The sequence below is a fragment of the Lithobates pipiens genome, unplaced genomic scaffold (genome assembly GCF_037356315.1).
Source record: "Lithobates pipiens isolate NorthernLeopardFrog02 unplaced genomic scaffold, aLitPip1_a1.2 Scaffold_8, whole genome shotgun sequence".
Lineage (NCBI taxonomy): Eukaryota > Metazoa > Chordata > Amphibia > Anura > Ranidae > Lithobates > Lithobates pipiens.
The window spans coordinates 606,928,155-606,947,034 of record NW_027507903.1 but is presented as its reverse complement, the minus strand read 5'-3'; the positions used below and the strand labels follow the sequence as shown (position 1 = coordinate 606,947,034).

The following is an 18,880-nucleotide window of genomic DNA, read 5'->3' as shown; positions in this document are numbered from 1 at the left end:
CCCGCCCCCTTCCGCAAGTGCCCCGCTGCCTGCTGGGAAACACACAGATCCCAGAGGCAGCGGGGACCGTCCTCATTGCGCAGCGCGGCTCGCGCATGCGCAGTAGGGAACCGGGAAATGAAGCCGAAAGGCTCCATTTCCTGATTCCCATACCCAAGATGGTGGCGGCAGCACTCGAGTGTCGATCTAGAGATTGGCTTCGGGTGCCGACATCGCAGGCGCGCTGGACAGGTAAGTGTCACTATTTTAAAAGTCAGCAGCTGCAGTATTTGTAGCTGCTGACTTTTAAAAAAAAAAAAAACGCGGAGTCCCGGCGGACTCCCGCTTTAATCATTTACTTGCTGCAGTGGTAGGGGCAGGAGCCAATTAAAGAATGGTTATATAGAAAATTTATGTTAAAAGTTAATTCCCTGCACTTTTGCACCTCCATCACCACTAATACTTATCTATTAGTATAAAATATGCTGATGTTTATTATTTTTTAGTCCTATAATGCTTATTTTTTTTCTTTTTACTGACTACGAAACATCTCTTTCAGCATTTACTTTCTCCAGGGGTAGGGGTGGGAGCTAACTAGAATAGAATATGGAAAATGAATGTTAAAAATGTATTCCCTGCACTGTTGCCCCTCTATTCTCACTAACACTTATGTAATAATACAAAATATTAAGTTTGTTATTTTTTTTAGTCCTATAACATTTTTTCTTTTCTTTTTACTGACTACTAGCCCTCTCTTTTAGCATTTACTTGCTGCAGGGGTAAGGGTGGGAGCTAACTAGAATAGAATATGGAAAAATGAATGTTGAAAGTTAATTCCCTGCACTGTTGCCCCTCCATTCTCACTAACACTTATGTAATAATATAAAATATGAAGTTGGTTATTATTTTTAGTCCTATAACACTTTTTTTACTTTCTTTTTACTGACTACTAGACATCTGTTTTATCATGTATTGTTACGGTGGTAAGGGTGGGAGCCAACTAGAATAGAATAAGGAAAATGAATGTTAAAAGGTAATTCCCATCACTGTTGCCCCTCCATTCCCCACTAACATTCTGATGGTTATTGTTTTTAGTCCTATAACACTTATTCTTTTTTTTTTTTTTTTACTACTAGACACCTCTTTCGCCATTTGCTCTCTGTGGTGGTAGGGGTGGCAGCTAATTAGAACAGAATGATTATATGGAAAATTAATGTTAAACGTTAATTCCCTGCACTGTTGCACCTCCGTCCCCACTAACACCTATGTAATAATATAAAATATGGTGATGTTTATTATTTTTTAGTCCTATAATACTTTTTTTTTTCTTTTTACTGACTACTAGAAATCTCTTTCATCATTTACTTGCTGCGGTGGTAGGGGTGGGAGCTAATTTAAAAAGAATGATTATATAGAAGATTCATGTTAAAAGTTAATTCCCTTCACTGTTAATCCCTCCATTCCCACTAACATTTGGATGGTTTAATTATTTTTAGTCCTATAACACTTTTTTCTTTTTACTGACTACTAGACACCTCTTTCATCATTTACTTTCTGTGGCGGTAGGGGTGGGAGCTAATGCGATTAGAATGATTATATGGGAAATTAATATTAAAAGTTCATTCCCTGTACTGTTGCCCCTTCATTCACGCTAACATGTATGTAATAATTGTAAATATTCTGATGGTCATTATTTTTTAGTCCTATAACGCTTCTTTTTTTTTTCTTTTTGCTGACTACTAGACACCTCTTTTAGCATTTATTTGCTGCGGTGGTAGGGGTGGGAGCTAACTAGAATAAAATATGGAAAATGAATGTTAAACATTAATTCCCCGCACTGTTGTCCCTCCATTCTCACTAGCACCTAACACTTATGTAATACGTTTTATTATTATATTATTATTATTATTATTATTATTAATATTATTATACAGGATTTATATAGCTCCAACAGTTTGCGCAGCGCTTTACAAAATGAAGGCAGACATTACAGTTACAATACAATTTGGAATCAGAGGGCCCTGCTCATTAGAGCTTAGAATCTAAGAGAATAATTTAAACTATTCAGATGGTTATTATTTTTAGCCTTTAACACTTTTTTCTTTTCTTTTTACTGACTACTAGACATTTATTTTACCAGTTACTTGCTGCGGTGATAGGGATGGGAGCTAACTAGAATAGAATAAGGAAAAATAAATGTTAAAAGTTAATTCTCTACACTGTTGCTTCTCCATCCCCACTAACATTCTGATGGTTATTATTTTTAGTCCTATAACACTTTTTTACTTTCTTTTTACTGACTACTAGACATCACTTTCATCATGTATTGCTGCAGTGCTAAGGGTGGGAGCCAACTAGAATAGAATAAGGAAGATTAATGTTAAAAGTTAATTCTCTGCACTGTTGCCCTTCCATTCTCACTAACATTCTGATGGTTATTATTTTTAGTCCTTTAACACCTTTTTTTTTTCTTTTTTACTGATTACTAGATACTTATTTCAGCATTTACTTGCTGCGGCGGTAGGGGTGGGAGCTAATAAGAATATAATGCTTATATGGAAAAATAATGTTAAAAGTTAATTCCTTGTACCGTTGCCCGTCCATTACTGCTAACACTTATGAAATTATTTAAAATATTCTGATGGTTATTATTTTTTAGTCCTATAACACTTATTTTTTTTTTTCTTTTTGCTGACTACTAGACATCTCTTTCAGCATTTACTTTCTGTGGTGGTGGGGATGGGAGCTAACTAGAACAGAATAAGGAAAAATAATGTTAAAAGTTCATGCCTTGTACTGTTGCCCATCCATTACTGCTAACACTTATGAAATAATTTAAAATATTCTGATGTTTTTTTTTTTTTGCTGACTACTAGACATCTCTTTCAGCATTTACTTTCTGTGGTGGTAAGGGTGGGAGATAACTAGAATAGAATAATGAAAATGCATGGTAAAAGTTAATTCTCTGCACTATTGCCCCTCCATCCCCACTAACATTCTGATAGTTATTATTTTTAGACCTTTAACATTTTTTTTATTTTCTTTTTACTGACTACTAGATACCTCTTTCAGCATTTACTTGCTGTGGCGGTAGGGGTGGGAGCTAATAAGAATAGAATTATTATATGGAAAAATAATGTTAAAAGTTCATGCCTTGTACTGTTGCCCGTCCATTCCCGCTAAGACTTATGAAATAATTTAAAATATTCTGATGATTATTATTTTTTTGTCCTATAACGCTTTTTTTTTTTCTTTTTGCTGACTACTAGACATCTATTTTACCATTTACTTTCTGTGGTGGTAAGGGATGGGAGCTAACTAGAATAAGAATAAGGAAAATGAATGTTAAAAGTTAATTCTCTGCACTGTTGACCCTCCATCCTCACTAACATTCTGAAGGTTATTATTTTTATTTATTTATTTTGTATTTTATTTTTACTGATTACTAAATACTTTTTTCAGCATTTACTTGCTGCGGCGGTAGGGGTGGGAGCTAATAAGAATAGAATGGTTATATGGAAAAATAATGTTAAAAGTTCATTCCTTGTACTGTTGCCTGTCCATTCCCTCTAAGGGCTCATGCACAAAGGACGGTTTAAAAACGCCAGCGCTACAGCAGTGCTAAAAACTGCAGTTTTTTCGCGTTTAGTCGTATTCTTTTACATTAGCGTTTTTGCACGTTTTGCTGCATTAGCATTTTTGTGCGTTTTTTTATTGAAGACACTCTCTATAATGTTAAAAAAACGACCTAAAAAAGTAAAACGCGTTTTTATTGAAAACACTCTCTATAATGTAAAAACGCCTAAAAACGTCAAACGCGGCTAAACGCGACTAGACACGTTTTTTGGCGTTTTTACTCATTTTTACTGCTCCTGGAAGCATAGGCTGGCGATTCTTTTTACTGCACGCTTATGCCTCCAAACGCCTCTGATAGTTTATGTGTGCATGGACACAAAGGCTAACATGGAGGGGCTTTTAGAGGCAGTTGCCCCTAACAGCAGCTGTAAAAACGTCCTGTAACACTTTTGAATGAATTTAAAATATTCTGATGGTTATTATGTTTTAGTCCTATAACGCTTATTTTTTATTTATTTTTTGCTGACTACTAGATACCGCTTTCAGCATTTACTTGCTGTGGCGGTAGGGGTGGGAGCTAACTAGAATAGAATGATTATATGGAAAAATAATGTTAAAAGTTCATGCCTTGTACTGCTAACCGTCTATTCCCGCTAACACTTATGAAATAATTTAAAATATTCTGAAGGTTATTATGTTTTAGTCCTATAACGCTTTTTTTTTTTTTTTGCTGACTACTAGATACCGCTTTCAGCATTTACTTGCTGTGGCGGTAGGGGTGGGAGCTAATAAGAATAGAATTATTATATGGAAAAAATAATGTTAAAAGTTCATGCCTTGTACTGTTGCTCGTCCATTACCGCTAAGACTTATGAAATAATTTAAAATATTCTGATGGTTATTATGTTTTAGTCCTATAACGCTTATTTTGTTTTTTCTTTTTGCTGACTACCAGATACCTCTTTCAGCATTTACTTGCTGCGGTGGTAGGGGTGGGAAGATTCCTAATTGAAGGTCCCATAGAAATGGACAGATGAGAAGAGATTGATTATTATTAAAAACGAACGTTAAAATGAATTCCGTTCGCTGTTGCCCCTCCACACCTATTGACAGTATTGGTCCCTAGTAATAAATATACTGACAGCTCTCCTGCGTCTTGTCCTTCATATCGGCATACTTTATGTTAGGATCAATGACAGTGCTGTCACAGAGGTCACGGGGCTATGGTGCCCCCATGATCTGTAGTGACGTCTCTGCGAATGTGTGTCACTCTTGTACGATGAATACAATGGGCAACACTCATCTCTCTCTGGAATCAGCAACACAGCCATTTTTTGCAGTGTGGATGAAACACCAACAACATGGCTGAATGAATGAAGTGTGTGTGTACGAGAATAAATATACAGCCGGGTGCCATGCGTCTCTGTGTGACACAAGTAACATATAGGTGAATGCCCATGCCAAGGGGTGCTCCGGCTGGATGCAATGGTAAGTGTGACAGGCGAGGTGCTTGTAGCATGTGTAATGCTGATTGCAGTGTTTGTGTGTAAGGATGCAGAGAGTGTGTGTGTGTGTGTGTGTGTGACACCAGCTGATTGCACCCTTCAGCATGGTCCTTCATCTCACCGCCATGGCTGTATTTACGAGGAATGACACACAATCCTAATCCCTGTAAGCGTGTGACACCAACCTCCATCTGGGGGCAGTGCGAGCCACGACACTCCACCTAATTACAATCTGCAATGCACAAATCCTGGATTTGCCATTTTTTTTTTTTTGCTTTTCCCTGTGACCCCCCCCCCCCCCCCCCCGTCCAATGGCAAACGGCGCTCCCCACCAAGGTGTGATACACAGCTCCGGTTACTCGGTTGCCATCTTTCTTTGCGTGTGAGCCTCCACCTGCAATCTGCAAGGTGCAATGCACAATCCCAGCCCTGGGTGTCGTGTATTGGCGTCCCTCTCCCTCCATTGCATTGAAACGATGGATTTGCAAGGTGCGGCGACTTGCCTGGGTCCCTGCCTGAAATATGTAGGTGTCAGGGTGACACTAGGGCTCCATCTGACTGCAGTGGTACAGAGCACAAGCCCTGATCCTGGCTGCAGCGATGGGCGAAGCATCAGATCTGGGTGCAGTGTGTGTGTGTGTGTGTGTGTGTGTGTGTGTATGTGTGTATATGTGTGTGTGTGTGTGCCACTAGCAACCTCCAGCTGGGTGCAGTGAGTGTGGATTTCCCTGATTGTGGCAGATTTTGAGGATCAGGGTGGGATGCGGTGCAGAGGTGGCAGTGTGGGTGCTGTGGTGCGATGCAAGGGAGGGGAGGGAGGGGATCACTCACATCTTTGCAGGGTGCTGTTCAGTCTCTGGTGCTGCTGCGGCTCCTTCTTCTCCAGCCTCTGACAAAAGATGGCTCACAGTGACGTCACTGACATCCGGGGCCTGGGAGATAGAGGAGGGGGGGGAGGTGGAGGAGGGAGGGAAGGGACGCTGGGGGGGAGGGGTAGGGTTAGATCCATATACTGTATGAGTGTATATATATATATATATATATATATATATATATATATATATATAAAACATATATATAACATTTTTTTTTCAAAAATATATAATTGGGTGCTTTATTTTAATTAATTTATTTTTTGACCATAGACATAACAATGCATCTCGACCAGTTCTGATGCACAGCACACTGATATTGCTGATGGTTGCAATGTTGCGTTGATCAAGCGGCGCAGGCCAGTCTCATGTCAAGGCACATCTGATAGCACTGAGGGTGCTGGAGGGTGAAGAAGGGGTACAGGGTGTTTTGCTGTCCATGCATTTGCTGAACGCCCCCCCAAAAAAAAAAAAAAAAAAAAATCCAAGCTGTGATCTGTAAAAAGACAAAGAGAGGGACATTAGAACATCTGCTGCTATATATAGTAAGCATTTCTTACGGTGTGTGCTGCACCATAGCAAGGCGATTTCTTCATGGTACATCTCTTGCAGCAACCGCATATAGATTTTGCAAGAGAAAACAAGCAAGGTCTATAAGGAAGGTTCACCGAGCACAATAGTTGTCCAGCACGGGGGTCTCATCACCCCATTCCTTTATCATAGATTTACAGAGCAAAATAGTTGCCCAGCACAGGGGTCTTATGACCCCATTCACCCATCATAGGTTTGCCGAGCACAATATTTGCCCAGTACAGGGGTCTTATGACCCCCATTCACCCATCATAGTTTTGCAGAGCACAACATTTGCCCAGTACAGGGGTCCCCTCACCCCACTTAACTGTTATAGAGTCACAGAGCACAATAGTTGTCCAGCGTGGGGGTCCCCCATCACCCCGCTCATCTATCATAGAATCACAGAACAAAATAGATGCCCAGCACAGGGGTCTTGTCACCCCATTTTCCCATCATAGTTTTGCAGAGCACAATATTTGCCCCGCACAGGGGTCCCCTCATCCCACTCAACTGTTATAGAGTCACAGAGCGCAATAGTTGTCCAGTGTGGGGGTCCCATCACCCCACTCATCTTTCATAGAATCACAGAGTGCAATAGTTGTCCAGCATGGGGGTCATGTCACCCCACTTACCTATCATTTATACACAAAGCAAAATAGAAGTCTAGTATGGGGGGGGGGGGTCCTGTCACCCCATTCACCCGTCATAGATCAGCAAAGTTTCAGAGCAAGAAGGTCCAGTCACATTGCACATTTTTCATAGATTCACAAATCTCAATAGGTACTCAGCACAGGGGTCCTGTCACCCCAATTATATGTCAGGGTTTACAGGACACAATAGTTGTCATGCAAGGGGGTCTCATTGCCCCACTCAGCTTTCATAGATTCACAGAGAACAACAGTTGCCCAGCATGGGGGTCCCATCACCCCACTTACATGTCAAGGTTTACAGTGCACAATAGTTGTCCTGCAAGGAGGTCCCATTACCCCACTCACCTCTTATAGATTCACAGAGCACAAGAGTTGCCCAGAATGGGGGGTCCCATCACCTAGCTCACCTGTCATAGATTGACAAAGCGCAATGGTTGCCCCGCATGGGGGTCCCTGCTAACCCTCCATAGCTTTTCAGCATGCAATAGTTGCTCGGCATGTGGGTCCTGTCAACCTGCTCAGCCATCATAGATTCACAGAGCATAAGAGTTGCCCAGTACAGGGGTCCCGTCACCTCGCTCACCCATCATACATTCACAGAGCTAAATAATTGCCCAGTAGGAGGGGCCTGTCACCCCACTTACAAATCAAGATTCACAGAGCACAATAGTTGCCCTGCAAATGGTCCCGTGACCCCACTCTCCTGTCATGGATTCACAGAACACAACAAATGCCCAGCATGGGGGTCCTGCCACCCCACTCAACTGTCCTAGATAGACAAAACAAAATAGTTGCCCAGCACAGGGGTCTTGTCACCCCATTCGTCCATCATATTTTCACAGAGCACAATAGTTGTCCAGCACAGGGATCCCCTCATCCCACTCAACTGTTATAGAGTCACAGAGCACAATAGTTGTCCAACACAGGGGGGTCCTGTCACCCCACTTACCTGTCACTGATACCCAGAGCACAATAGTAGCCTAGCATCGGGGGGTCCTGTCACCCCATTCGCTCGTCATAGGTCAGCAAAGTTTCAGAGCAAGGAGGTCCAATCACATTGAACACTTGTCAAAGATTCACAAACCTCAATACCCAGCACAGGGGTCCTGTCACCCCAATTACATGTCAGGGTTTACGGAGCACAATAGTTGCCCAGCACGGGAGTCCCGTCACTCCACTTACATGTCAGGGTTTACAGAGCAAAATAGTTGTCCTGCAAGGGGGTCCCATTACCCCACTCACTTCTCATAGATTCACAGAGCACAATAGTTGCCCAGCACGGGGGTCCCGTCACCTAGCTCACCTGTCATAGATTGACAAACCACAATGGTTGCCCAGCATGGGGGTCCAATCACTCTGCTAACCCTCCATAGCTTTTCAGCATGCAATCGTTGCTCGGCATGTGGGTCCTGTCAATCTGCTCAGCCAATATAGATTCACAGAGCATGAGAGTTGCCCAGCACAGGGGTCCATTACCCCACTTACACATCAAGATTCACAGAGCACAATAGTTGCCCTGCAAGTGGTCCTGTGGCCCCACTTACCTGTCATGGATACATAGAACACAATAAATGCCCAGCATGGGGGTCCCATCATCCCCCTCAATTGTTTTAGATACACAAAGCACCAAACATGGGGTTCTGCCATCTTACTCACCTGTCATAGATTTACAGGGCACAATAGTTGCCTAACACGACACAGGGTCCCTCTTGCTCACCCAGCAGAGATTCACAGAGCACAATATTTGCCCAACACGGGGGTCCTCTTATTCCTTGTACACATGGTCGGACATTCCGACCACAAAATCCGTCAGATTTTTTCCGATGGTTTTTCTCTGAAACTGGTGTCGCATACACACGGTCGGACAAAGTTGTCGGAAAATCCGATTGTTTGGAACGAGGTGACGTTCATTGCATACGACGGGACTACGTAGAGGCTAGTAGTTAATAGCTTTGGTCTCCTAATTTGATCTGAGCATGCGTGGCACTTTGTCCATCGGAAATTCTCTACAAACGATCGGAAAAAGTAAGATCAGATTTTTTTAGATCCAGCTCTCTGAAATTCAGACGGAAAAAGTCTGACAGAGCCCACACACGATCGGATTTTCCGACTTACAATCAGATTGGACCTTTTACGTCACAATTTTCGACCGTGTGTACAGGGCATTACTCACCTATTATCGGTTCACAGAGCAGAATAGTAACCCAGCACAGGGGTCCTGTCACCCCATGTAGGCATCAAGGATTCACAGAGCACAATAGTTGCATAGCACAGGGGTCCCATCACCGCACTCACTGGTCATAGAATCAAAGAGCACAATAGTTGCCCGGTAGTGGGATTCCTGTAACCTTGCTCACCCATCATAGTGTAGCTGCACAGACCACTATTTTTGTCCAGCACAGGGGTCCTGTCACCCTGCTCACCCATAATTGATTTACAAAGCACAATAGTTGCACAGCACAGGGGTCCTCTCGCTCATGTGTCATAGATGAACAGAGCATAATAGTAACCCAGTACGGGGTCTCATCACCCAACTTGCACATCAAGGATTCACAGAGCAATATAGTTATAGATTCAGAGAGCACAACAGTGGGCCAGCATTGGGGTTCCTGTCACCTCGCTTACCCTTCATAGATTCACAGAGTACAATTTTTGCTCAGGACAGGGGTCTTGTTACCCCAATCACCTGTTATAGATTATAGAGCTCAATAGCTGCCCAACATGGAGGTTTTGTAATCCCATCACTGCTCTCACTGGCCAAAAAAACAATGAGCACAATTCCTGTGACCTCGCTCACCCGTCATAGATGCACAGACCATTATATTTGCCTGGTACGGGGGTCCTATCACCCTGCTCACCCATCATGAATTCACAGAGCACAATAGTTGTCCAGCACGGAGGTCCTCTTGCTCACACGTTATAGATGAACAGAGCGCAATGGCTGCCTAACATAGGAGTCCCATCACCCCACTCACCTCTCATAGATTCACAGAGCACAATAGTTGTTTCACACAGGGGTCCAGTCTCCCATCATAGATTCAGAAGGCCCGATAGTGGCCCAACACATTCCTATCACCCCATTCACCAGCCATAGATCCACAGGACACAATCGTTTTTCAGCAAGGGGGCCCCATCACCCCACTCACCCTTCATAGATTTACAGAGCACAATAGTTGCTCAGCGTGGGGTCCCGTCACCATTTCACCCATCATAGATTAACAGATTACAATAGTTGCTTAGCACAGGGGTCCCATCACCCCGCTCATCTGTCATATATTCACAGGGCATAATAGTTGTTCAACACGGGGGTCCCATCACCCCGCCCACCTGTCATATATTCACAGGGCATAATAGTTGTTCAACACGGGGGTCCCATCACCCCGCCCACCTGTCATATATTCACAGGGTATAATAGTTGCTCAGCACTGGGGCCCTGTAATCCCACTCCCCCATCATAGATTTATAGAGCACACTGGTTACCCAGCATAGGGGTCTCTTGATAGATTCACAAACACAATGGTTGCCCCACACAGGGGTCCTGTTATTTGTTAAAGATTTACAATAGTTGCCAAACACATGGGTCCTTTCTCCCCCATTCGCCAGCCATGTATTCACAGATCACAATTGTTTCTAAGCAAGGGTGTCCCTTTATCCCTCTTACATGTAGCACCCTGGTGTTTAGGCAGGGTTGCTCTTAAATTTACCTGCCAGGTATAGCTGCCTTGGCTATTTGTTGGGGATCAATTGATTTCACTCTAAGTCTGTAATTGTTGCACTTCTCTCTTTTGCTGCTAGGTGGCATTAGATATGAGAAGGGCAATGCAAGGTCAGATTATGGGTATATGGGGTATCCCAGCCAATGGGCAGGGGTTTTTCTAAATCCCTTGGCCTGCTGCGAAGACCTATATATTTAGGTAGAGTCAGGTGATCGGGGTTCTGTGCCATCTGGACAGCTGTCTGGATGGACATGTGTTGTATTGCCCAGGCTGCTAGGCCAGAGTCTGAGGCCTATACCGGGCACATCTGGCTGCTAGGCTGTCTGAGGGCCTAAACTTACGCAAGTATCAAGCCAGGGACCCAGCCAAAGGAGGTGACGGTTGCAGAACAGCCTTGTGTGTCAAGCCAGGGACTAAGCAGGCCAGTGGGGTGAAGTTTGTGACAAGCTAGTGACCTAGCAGAGAAGCAGGGGTGACGCTGGAGGAAGATACCACTGTGAAGATTGGAGGAGCTCAAGGGATTCAGGGGCAGTGAATCATCTAGTCTAGTGAGAGACCAGGAGCTCAGGGGGTTGAAGAACTACAAGAAGTGATTGTAGTGGAAGTGAAGGAACTGTTACACTTTGTGTTAGGAACTGTTAAAGATTGTTGCCATAGGAGACAGCATTCCTACACGCGCAGATGAGGCGTCTTGCTGGATGCCTTTCCCTGCATGGCTGTCCTCCTGTTGAAGTCTGGGAGTCTGCCAAGTAATCTTGCAACTACCTAAGGTTGTCCTAACCCTAACCCTCTCTCCTAAAGTTCTGTTAAGAGAAATAAAATCTCTTTTGCATTCATAGGCCACCTGACCTCCCACCGCTCTCCTCTCCCGATCTAAGGACTACAGTGGGAGGGACTGAGCAGCCAGCACATTAGTCACTTGACCGCACAGCTGACATCATAGGGCAGTGATGGCGAACCTCGGCACCCCAGCTGTTTTGGAACTACATTTCCCATGATGCTCCACTACAATGCAAGGTACCAGAGCATCATGGGAAATGTAGTTCCAAAACATCTGGAGTGCCAAGGTTCGCCATCACTGTCATAGGGGAATATCAGGCTGTAGTCCTTAGATTGGGGGAGGAGAGCAGCAGGAGGTCACGTGACCGTACAGCGGCGCACTGAAATAGGGCATTTAGCAGCATAATTTAAAAAAAACATTGACACTCTTTATTATATCTTGTTATAACAGAGGGTGGTGCCCCATCAATTGCCGTCAGTGTGCCCCATCAATTGCTGCCAGTGTGCCCATCAATTGCCGCAGGTGTGCCCCATCAATTGCTTCCAGTGACCAGTGTGCCCCATCAATTTCCGCAGGTGTGCCACATCAATTGACGCCAGTGTGCCACATCAATTTTCGCTATTGTTCCCTAATGCTGGCAGTGTGCCCCCCCCCCCCCCTGCAGTGGTACTCACTGACCTTACAACCAATTCAACTAGTAAACCTTAATTTTAAGTTTTTTTTTTAAAGCATATTATATGCAACAGTGCATTGCCTTGTCATTAAAGAGGAAATAAACCCTGATGGGTTTACTTCCTCTTTCATTCCCTGCAAAGGTAAAGCATAATGGACTACTATGCATCACATAGTAGTCCATTATGTGTCACTTACCTGACACAGGAGCCAGCGAAGTCACCGCTGTCCCCTGTAGTTCCGAGCGTCCATCTTCTTGGTGGGTCTCCGTGGGTCTTGCTGCTCCGGCGCTGTGATTCGCCGGAGCAGCGATGACGTCACTCGCGGTGTATCGCCACGATCTGCGGCTTACCCAGTGCGCCTGCGCGGTAGACAGCGGTGGCTGTCTTCAGGTAAATATCTCCTAAACCATATAGGTTTGGGAGATATTTCTTGGACCTACATGCAAGCCTTAATCTAGGCTTACCTGTAGGTCAAAGTGGTTTGTAAGGGTTTACAGCCACTTTAATTGTCAATGGCATCCCCAACACATTAACCCAGCGCACATACACTCACCGGACAATTTATTTGGTACACCTTGGTGACACAAATTTCTAATCAGCCAATCACATGGCAGCAACTCAATGCATTTAGGCATCTAGACGTGGTGAAGAGAACTTGCTGAAGTTCAAACCGAGCATCAGAATGGGGAAGAAAGGGGATCTATGTGACTTTGAACATGGCACGGTTGTTGTTGGTGCCAGACGGGCTGGTCTGAGTATTTCAAAAACTGCTGATCTACTGGAATTTTCACACACAACTATCTCTCGGGATTACATAGAATGGTCCAAATAAAGAAAATATCCAGTGAGCAGCAGTTGTGTGGAGGAAAATGCCTTGCTGATGTCAGAGGAGAATGGACAGAGATGATAGAAAGGCAACAGTAACTCAAATAACCACTCGTGCACCCAAGATATGCAGAATACCATCTCTGAATGCACAACATCAAAATCTTGAAGGAGATGGGCTACGGCAGCAGAAGATCATACCGGATGCCACTCCTGTCAGCTAAGAACAAGAAACTGAGGCTACACTTTGCACAGGCTCAAAAAAATTGGACAATAGAAGATTGGAAAAATGTTGTCTGGTCTGATGAGTCTCGATTTGAGCTGTGACATTCAGATGGTGGGGTCAGAATTTGGTGTAAAGAACATGAAAGAATGGATCCATCCTGCCTTGTATCAATGGTTTAGGCTGCTGGTGGTGGTGTAATGGTGTGGGGGGGGGTAATTTCCTGGCACACTTGGGCCCCTTAGTACCAATTGAGCAATTTGCTGACCATGTACATCCCTTTATGACTACAGTGTCCCCATCTTCTAATGGCTCCTTCCATCAGGATAATGCACCATGTCACAAAGCTCAGATCATCTCACCACTGGTTTCCTGAACATGACAATGAGGTCACTGTATTCCAATGGCCTCCACAGTCACCATAGAGCACCTTTGGGATGTGGTGGAACGGAGATCCGTATCATGGATGTGCAACTGACAAATATGCAGCAACTGTGTGATGCTATCATGTCACTATGGACCAAAATCTCTGAGGAATGTTTCCAACACCTTGTTGAATCTATACCACGAAGAATGAAGGCAGTTCTGAATGGAAAAGGGGGTCCAAATCAGTACTAGCAAGGCGTACCTAATAAAGTGGCCAGTAAGTGTATATTGCAGGGCAGCACAACACACCGTAAAGCCCTACTGTCAGTGGCGGTGCGTCCATAGAGGGCGCAGGAGTGCCGCCCCCTCTCTCCTGCACCACTCTATCACCAATAGATAGATTCATGCATTGCATGAATCTATCTATTGTCGCCGCTGCCGCCCCCTATTCAGGTGTCCGGCCAGGGCTTTTTTTCTCAGGGAATAAGTACAGGAACTCCACCCTTCCGAGTTACCCTTCATCTCCGCCCCCTACCCATCTTTGAGCACCATCCCTTGGTTCCACCACCTACCCACCTCCAAGTACAGCACCTTTCAGAGAATACAGAACCAAGTATTTTGTGCTGCTCGGTAATTTCTATGAAATTTCTTAATGAAAACAAGAAAGATAGTAAAACAGATACCTTACAATGAGCAACAATAGACCCCACCCAGCAACAATAGACTCCACCTCAGAAACAAAGGACCCCCCCCCCCCAGCAACAACAGATTCCCCACACAATAAATAACTTTCCCCCCCAGCAACAATGGACCCCCCACAAAAAAATACCTCCCCAGCAACAATAGACCTCTCCCTCAACAATAGATCCCACCCAGCAACAATTGACCCCCAGCAAGATAAGACCCCCCCCCCACACAAAAACAGATCCCCACCAGCAACAATAGATGCCCCAGCAACCAGCAGCAATAGACCTTCCAGCACCCCTTGCCAGTACATACATTCAGTGCTGGAGGTGCCGGAACTGCGTTCTCCCACGTTCCCGCTGAAAAAAAGCCCTGTGTCCGGCCCCTTGTCAGGTGCAAGGCATCTGAATTGCAGCGGCAGGTGTGTTTTAGGAAGTGCCTAATTAGAGCTGTTGGCTCTAATAGATGTCCTGATTAGAGCCATCGGCTCTAAGACGGCTTTCACACCAAGCCGTCCATATCATCGGCGGTAAAACGCTGCTATTTTTAGCAGCAGTTTACCGTCGGATTTGCAGCGCATTTCAGCCAATAGCGGGGCTCTTTTACCCCCCGCTAGTGGCCGAGAAATGGTTAAAACCACCCGCAATTGCAGCGTTTTGCCGGCGGTAATGCAGCGCTCCCCCATTGATTTCAGTGGGGAGCAGCGGTGGAGGAGCGGTAAACACACCGCTCCAAAGAAGCTGCTGGCAGGACTTTTCCTGACATCCTGCCAGCACAACACTCCAGTGTGAAAGCCCACGGACATCGCTTCCCTAACACTGACCCGCCTCTCAGCCAATCAGGTGCTCGGGTCTGGTTATCCTGTCACCTGATTGGCTGAAGCGACAGGCACTGTGATTGGATCAGGCTTCCAATCATAGCAGAGATGACAGAAAGAGGACGGGAGAAGACATGGAGGACTCGGAGTGTGGAGGACAGTGCCGAGACAGGTAAGTGCGGGGGCACACTGCCAGCATTTGATAGGGAACAGTAGCGACAATTGACGTGGCACACTGGCGTCAATTGATGGGGCACACCTGCGGCAATTGATGGGCACACTGGCAGCAATTGATGTGGCATACTCTCAGCAATTGATTGGGCATAGTGGTGGCAGTTGATTGGGCACACTGGCAGCAATTGATTGGGCATAGTGGTGCCAGTTGATTGGGCACACTGGCAGCAATTGATGGGGCACACTGGTGGCAGCAATTGATGGGGCACACTGGCAGCATTTGATTGGGCACACTGGCAGCAATTGATTGGGCGCACTGTACATTTACTGTGACAGTGTGCAGTGGCTGCGCAGAATCACGTTTATATACTTGATTCTGCATTTCCGAGAAGGGGGCACGCACGCGTGCTCCTCGACAGCTGTGCTGTTAATCGTCACAGCACATGGTGATCACCGGGTCCCGTCCACTAATTGACCGATGGAACCCAGCAGTGGGCTCTGATCTTCCCCGAATACAGCTCTGTGAGCGTAAACAACACAGAGCTTTGTTCAGTGCTAAGCAGGGAATGAAAACCACTAGATTCCCAGTAAAAGCAGCACACATTACAAATGTAGCACTATTATTATTATTATTATTATACAGGTTTTATATAGCGCCAACAGTTTGCTCAGCACTTTACAACATGAGGGCAGACATTACAGTTACATTACAATTTGGTACAAGAGGAAGCAGAGGGCCCTGCTCGTTAGAGCTTACAATCTAAAAAGGAAGGGGCAATTGATATAAAAGGTAATAGCTGTGGGGAGATGCGCTGATGGAGGAAGTAAAACAGTGTTATTTAGAAGCAGGATAGGCTTCTTTGAAGAGAAGGGTTTTCAGGGATCGTCTAAAGATGGATAGATTAGGGGACAGTCGGACAGATTGGGGTAGGGAGTTCCAAAGGATGGGAGAAGCTCTAGAGAAATCCTGGAGGCGAGCATGGGAGGAGGTGACAAGGAAACTAGAGAGCAGGAGGTCTTGGGATGACCGAAGAGGGCGGCTTGGTTGGTATTTTGGGACTAGGTCAGTGATGTAACTAGGGTCAGTTATGGATGGCTTTGTAAATTATTGTTAGTACTTTGAATTTTATTCGTTGGGTGAGTGGAAGTCAGTGGAGGGATTGGCAGAGAGGGGTGGAGGACACTGAATGGCTGGTAAGGTGGATGAGTCTGGCAGCGGCATTCATTATGGACTGGAGGGGGGATAGTCTATGTAAAGGTAATCCAATGAGGAGGGAGTTGCAGTAGCTGAGGTGAGAGATAACCAGAGAGTGAATTAGAAGCTTGGTGGTGCCATTAGTTAAAAAGGGGCGTATTCTGGAAATGTTGCGGAGGCTAAGGCGGCATGATTTGGACAGGGCTTGTATGTGGGCCTGAAAGGAAAGTTCGGAGTCTTATGCCCCGTACACACGAGCGGACTTTTCGACATCCAAACTCCGACGGACTGAGTCCGGCGGACTATCCGCTCGTGTGTGGGCTGCAACGGACTTTAGCTTCGCAAAAGTCTGACGGACTTTAGAAATGAAGCATGCTTCAAATTTTCCCGACGGAACTCCGCCGGACCCGGTCCCCTTCGAAAAATTCGCTCGTGTGTGTGCTACTCCGACTGACTAAAACCGACGCTAGGGCAGCTATTGGCTACTGTCTATGAACTTCCTACGTCGAATCCAGTCGTACGTCATCACGTTCGACTCCGTCGGAGTTTGGTGTGATGGTGTGTGGTCAAGTCCGTTCGGTCGAAAAGTCCGCCAGAACTCCGGCGGAACTCCGCTAGAACTCCGTCGGAAGTCTGTCAGACTTAATCCCTCTCGTGTGTACGGGGCATAAGGTTACCCCTGGCACCCTGGCATGTGGGGTCGGACTGATAGATGTGCCCTTGATCTTGACAGAGAAGTCGGGGGAGGGGGCACGTGGGGGAGGAAATATTAAGAGCTGGGTTTTAGATGGATTAAGTTTGAGGAAGTGGTTTGACATCCAGGCTGATATGTCTGTTAGTAGATCAGTGATGCGTGAGGAGATTGATGGGGTGAGCTGAGGGGCAGAGAGATAGATTTGGGCGTCATCAGCATATAAATGGTAGTGAAAGCCATGGGAGGCTATCAGCTGACCCAGGGAGGACGTGTAGATCGAGAATAGTAGAGCTCCAAGGACAGAACCTTGGGGGACCCCAACGGAAAGGGAAGTTGGAGAAGAGGAAGTGGAGTTGTAAGTGACACTGAAGGTGCGATGAGATAGGTAAGATTCAAACCAACGAAGAGTGCAGCCATGGAGACCAAGCAAATTGAGTTTTTTTGAGGAGGAGGGGGTGGTCAACTGTATCAAAGGCAGCAGAAAGGTCCAAGAATAAGAGTATGGAATAATGACTATTGGTTTTGGCTGTTAGTAAGTCATTAGTGAGTTTTAGGAGGGCAGTTTCTGTGGAGTGCCCCCGAAGTACCCCCGAAGGAGCTGCTGGTTAGATTGGGCGTTACCTTCTGTTTCACTCGCTTCATGTCTAGGGGTGTCCCGTGGTAGATGGCCCAGTAACTTGAGAGACTGACAACAGATCCACTTGAATGGATTTTATTTGCAAAAACTTAGACAATTAACAGTCTCTTAAATTGGGATCAGAGGGTTGGAAAGGAAATTCAGGTACTCTTAGCCCTTGTACACACGGTCGGACATTCGGACAACAAAATCCATCGGATTTTGTCCAACGGATTTTGTCTGAAACTGGTGTTGCATACACACAGTCGGACTTTGTTTTTGGGAAAATCCGATCATTCGTAACGTGATGACGTTATTTAGTTACAACGGGACTAAGTTCAGGCTAGTAGCCAATAGCTTTGGTCTAGGAATTTGATCTGAGCATGCGTGGCACTTTGTCCGATCGGAATTCTCTACAAACGATCGGACAAAGTCGGATCGGATCTTGTTGTCGAAAATTTTTATATCCAGCTCTCAAACTTTGTTGGTCGGACATTCCGACGGAAAAAGTCAGATGAAGCCCACACACGGTCAGATTATCCGAAAACACAGTCCGATCGGACATTTTCCGTCGGAATGTCCGACCGTGTATACAAGGGCTTAGTGTCAAAGTCAAAATGTTAAAGAACTTGCTTACTTTGACTGCATCCAGAGAATAGCCATTCACAGCTGGATGATCCCTCAGGTTGGACAGTCCCTCTCTCAGAAGGCCTAGCAGCCAACCAGGTGCTTACTCAGGAACAAGTCTCTGCCACAGACGTTGTTGTAGAACACGTAGGGAAATTAAACTTGAAGAACACTCATAGGATACCTGGATCTTTCAGCCAGCTTGGCGATATTCACGAGATCGGATTCTCTTGGGTACTTCAGCCCTTAGAAACCAACCCATACGTGGTCTTCTTCTGAAGAGTCCTCCCCTGGAATGCTTAAAGTTACTGGGTCTCTCCCAAACCGGAGACG

At 45.3% G+C, this 18,880-nt stretch overlaps 1 protein-coding gene across 1 annotated transcript in view; it reads right to left on the bottom strand.

Annotated features, from left to right (window-relative positions):
- VAMP2 (vesicle associated membrane protein 2) overlaps nucleotides 1-6,018 on the bottom strand; it is a 70,175-nt gene extending 64,157 nt beyond the window's left edge. The window contains exon 1 of the mRNA XM_077470604.1: nucleotides 5,892-6,018. Within this exon, the coding sequence (XP_077326730.1) occupies nucleotides 5,892-5,893 (2 nt within the window). The 5' untranslated portion in view covers nucleotides 5,894-6,018. The remainder of the gene's footprint in view (nucleotides 1-5,891) is intronic.
- Nucleotides 6,019-18,880: the final 12,862 nt, after the last annotated feature.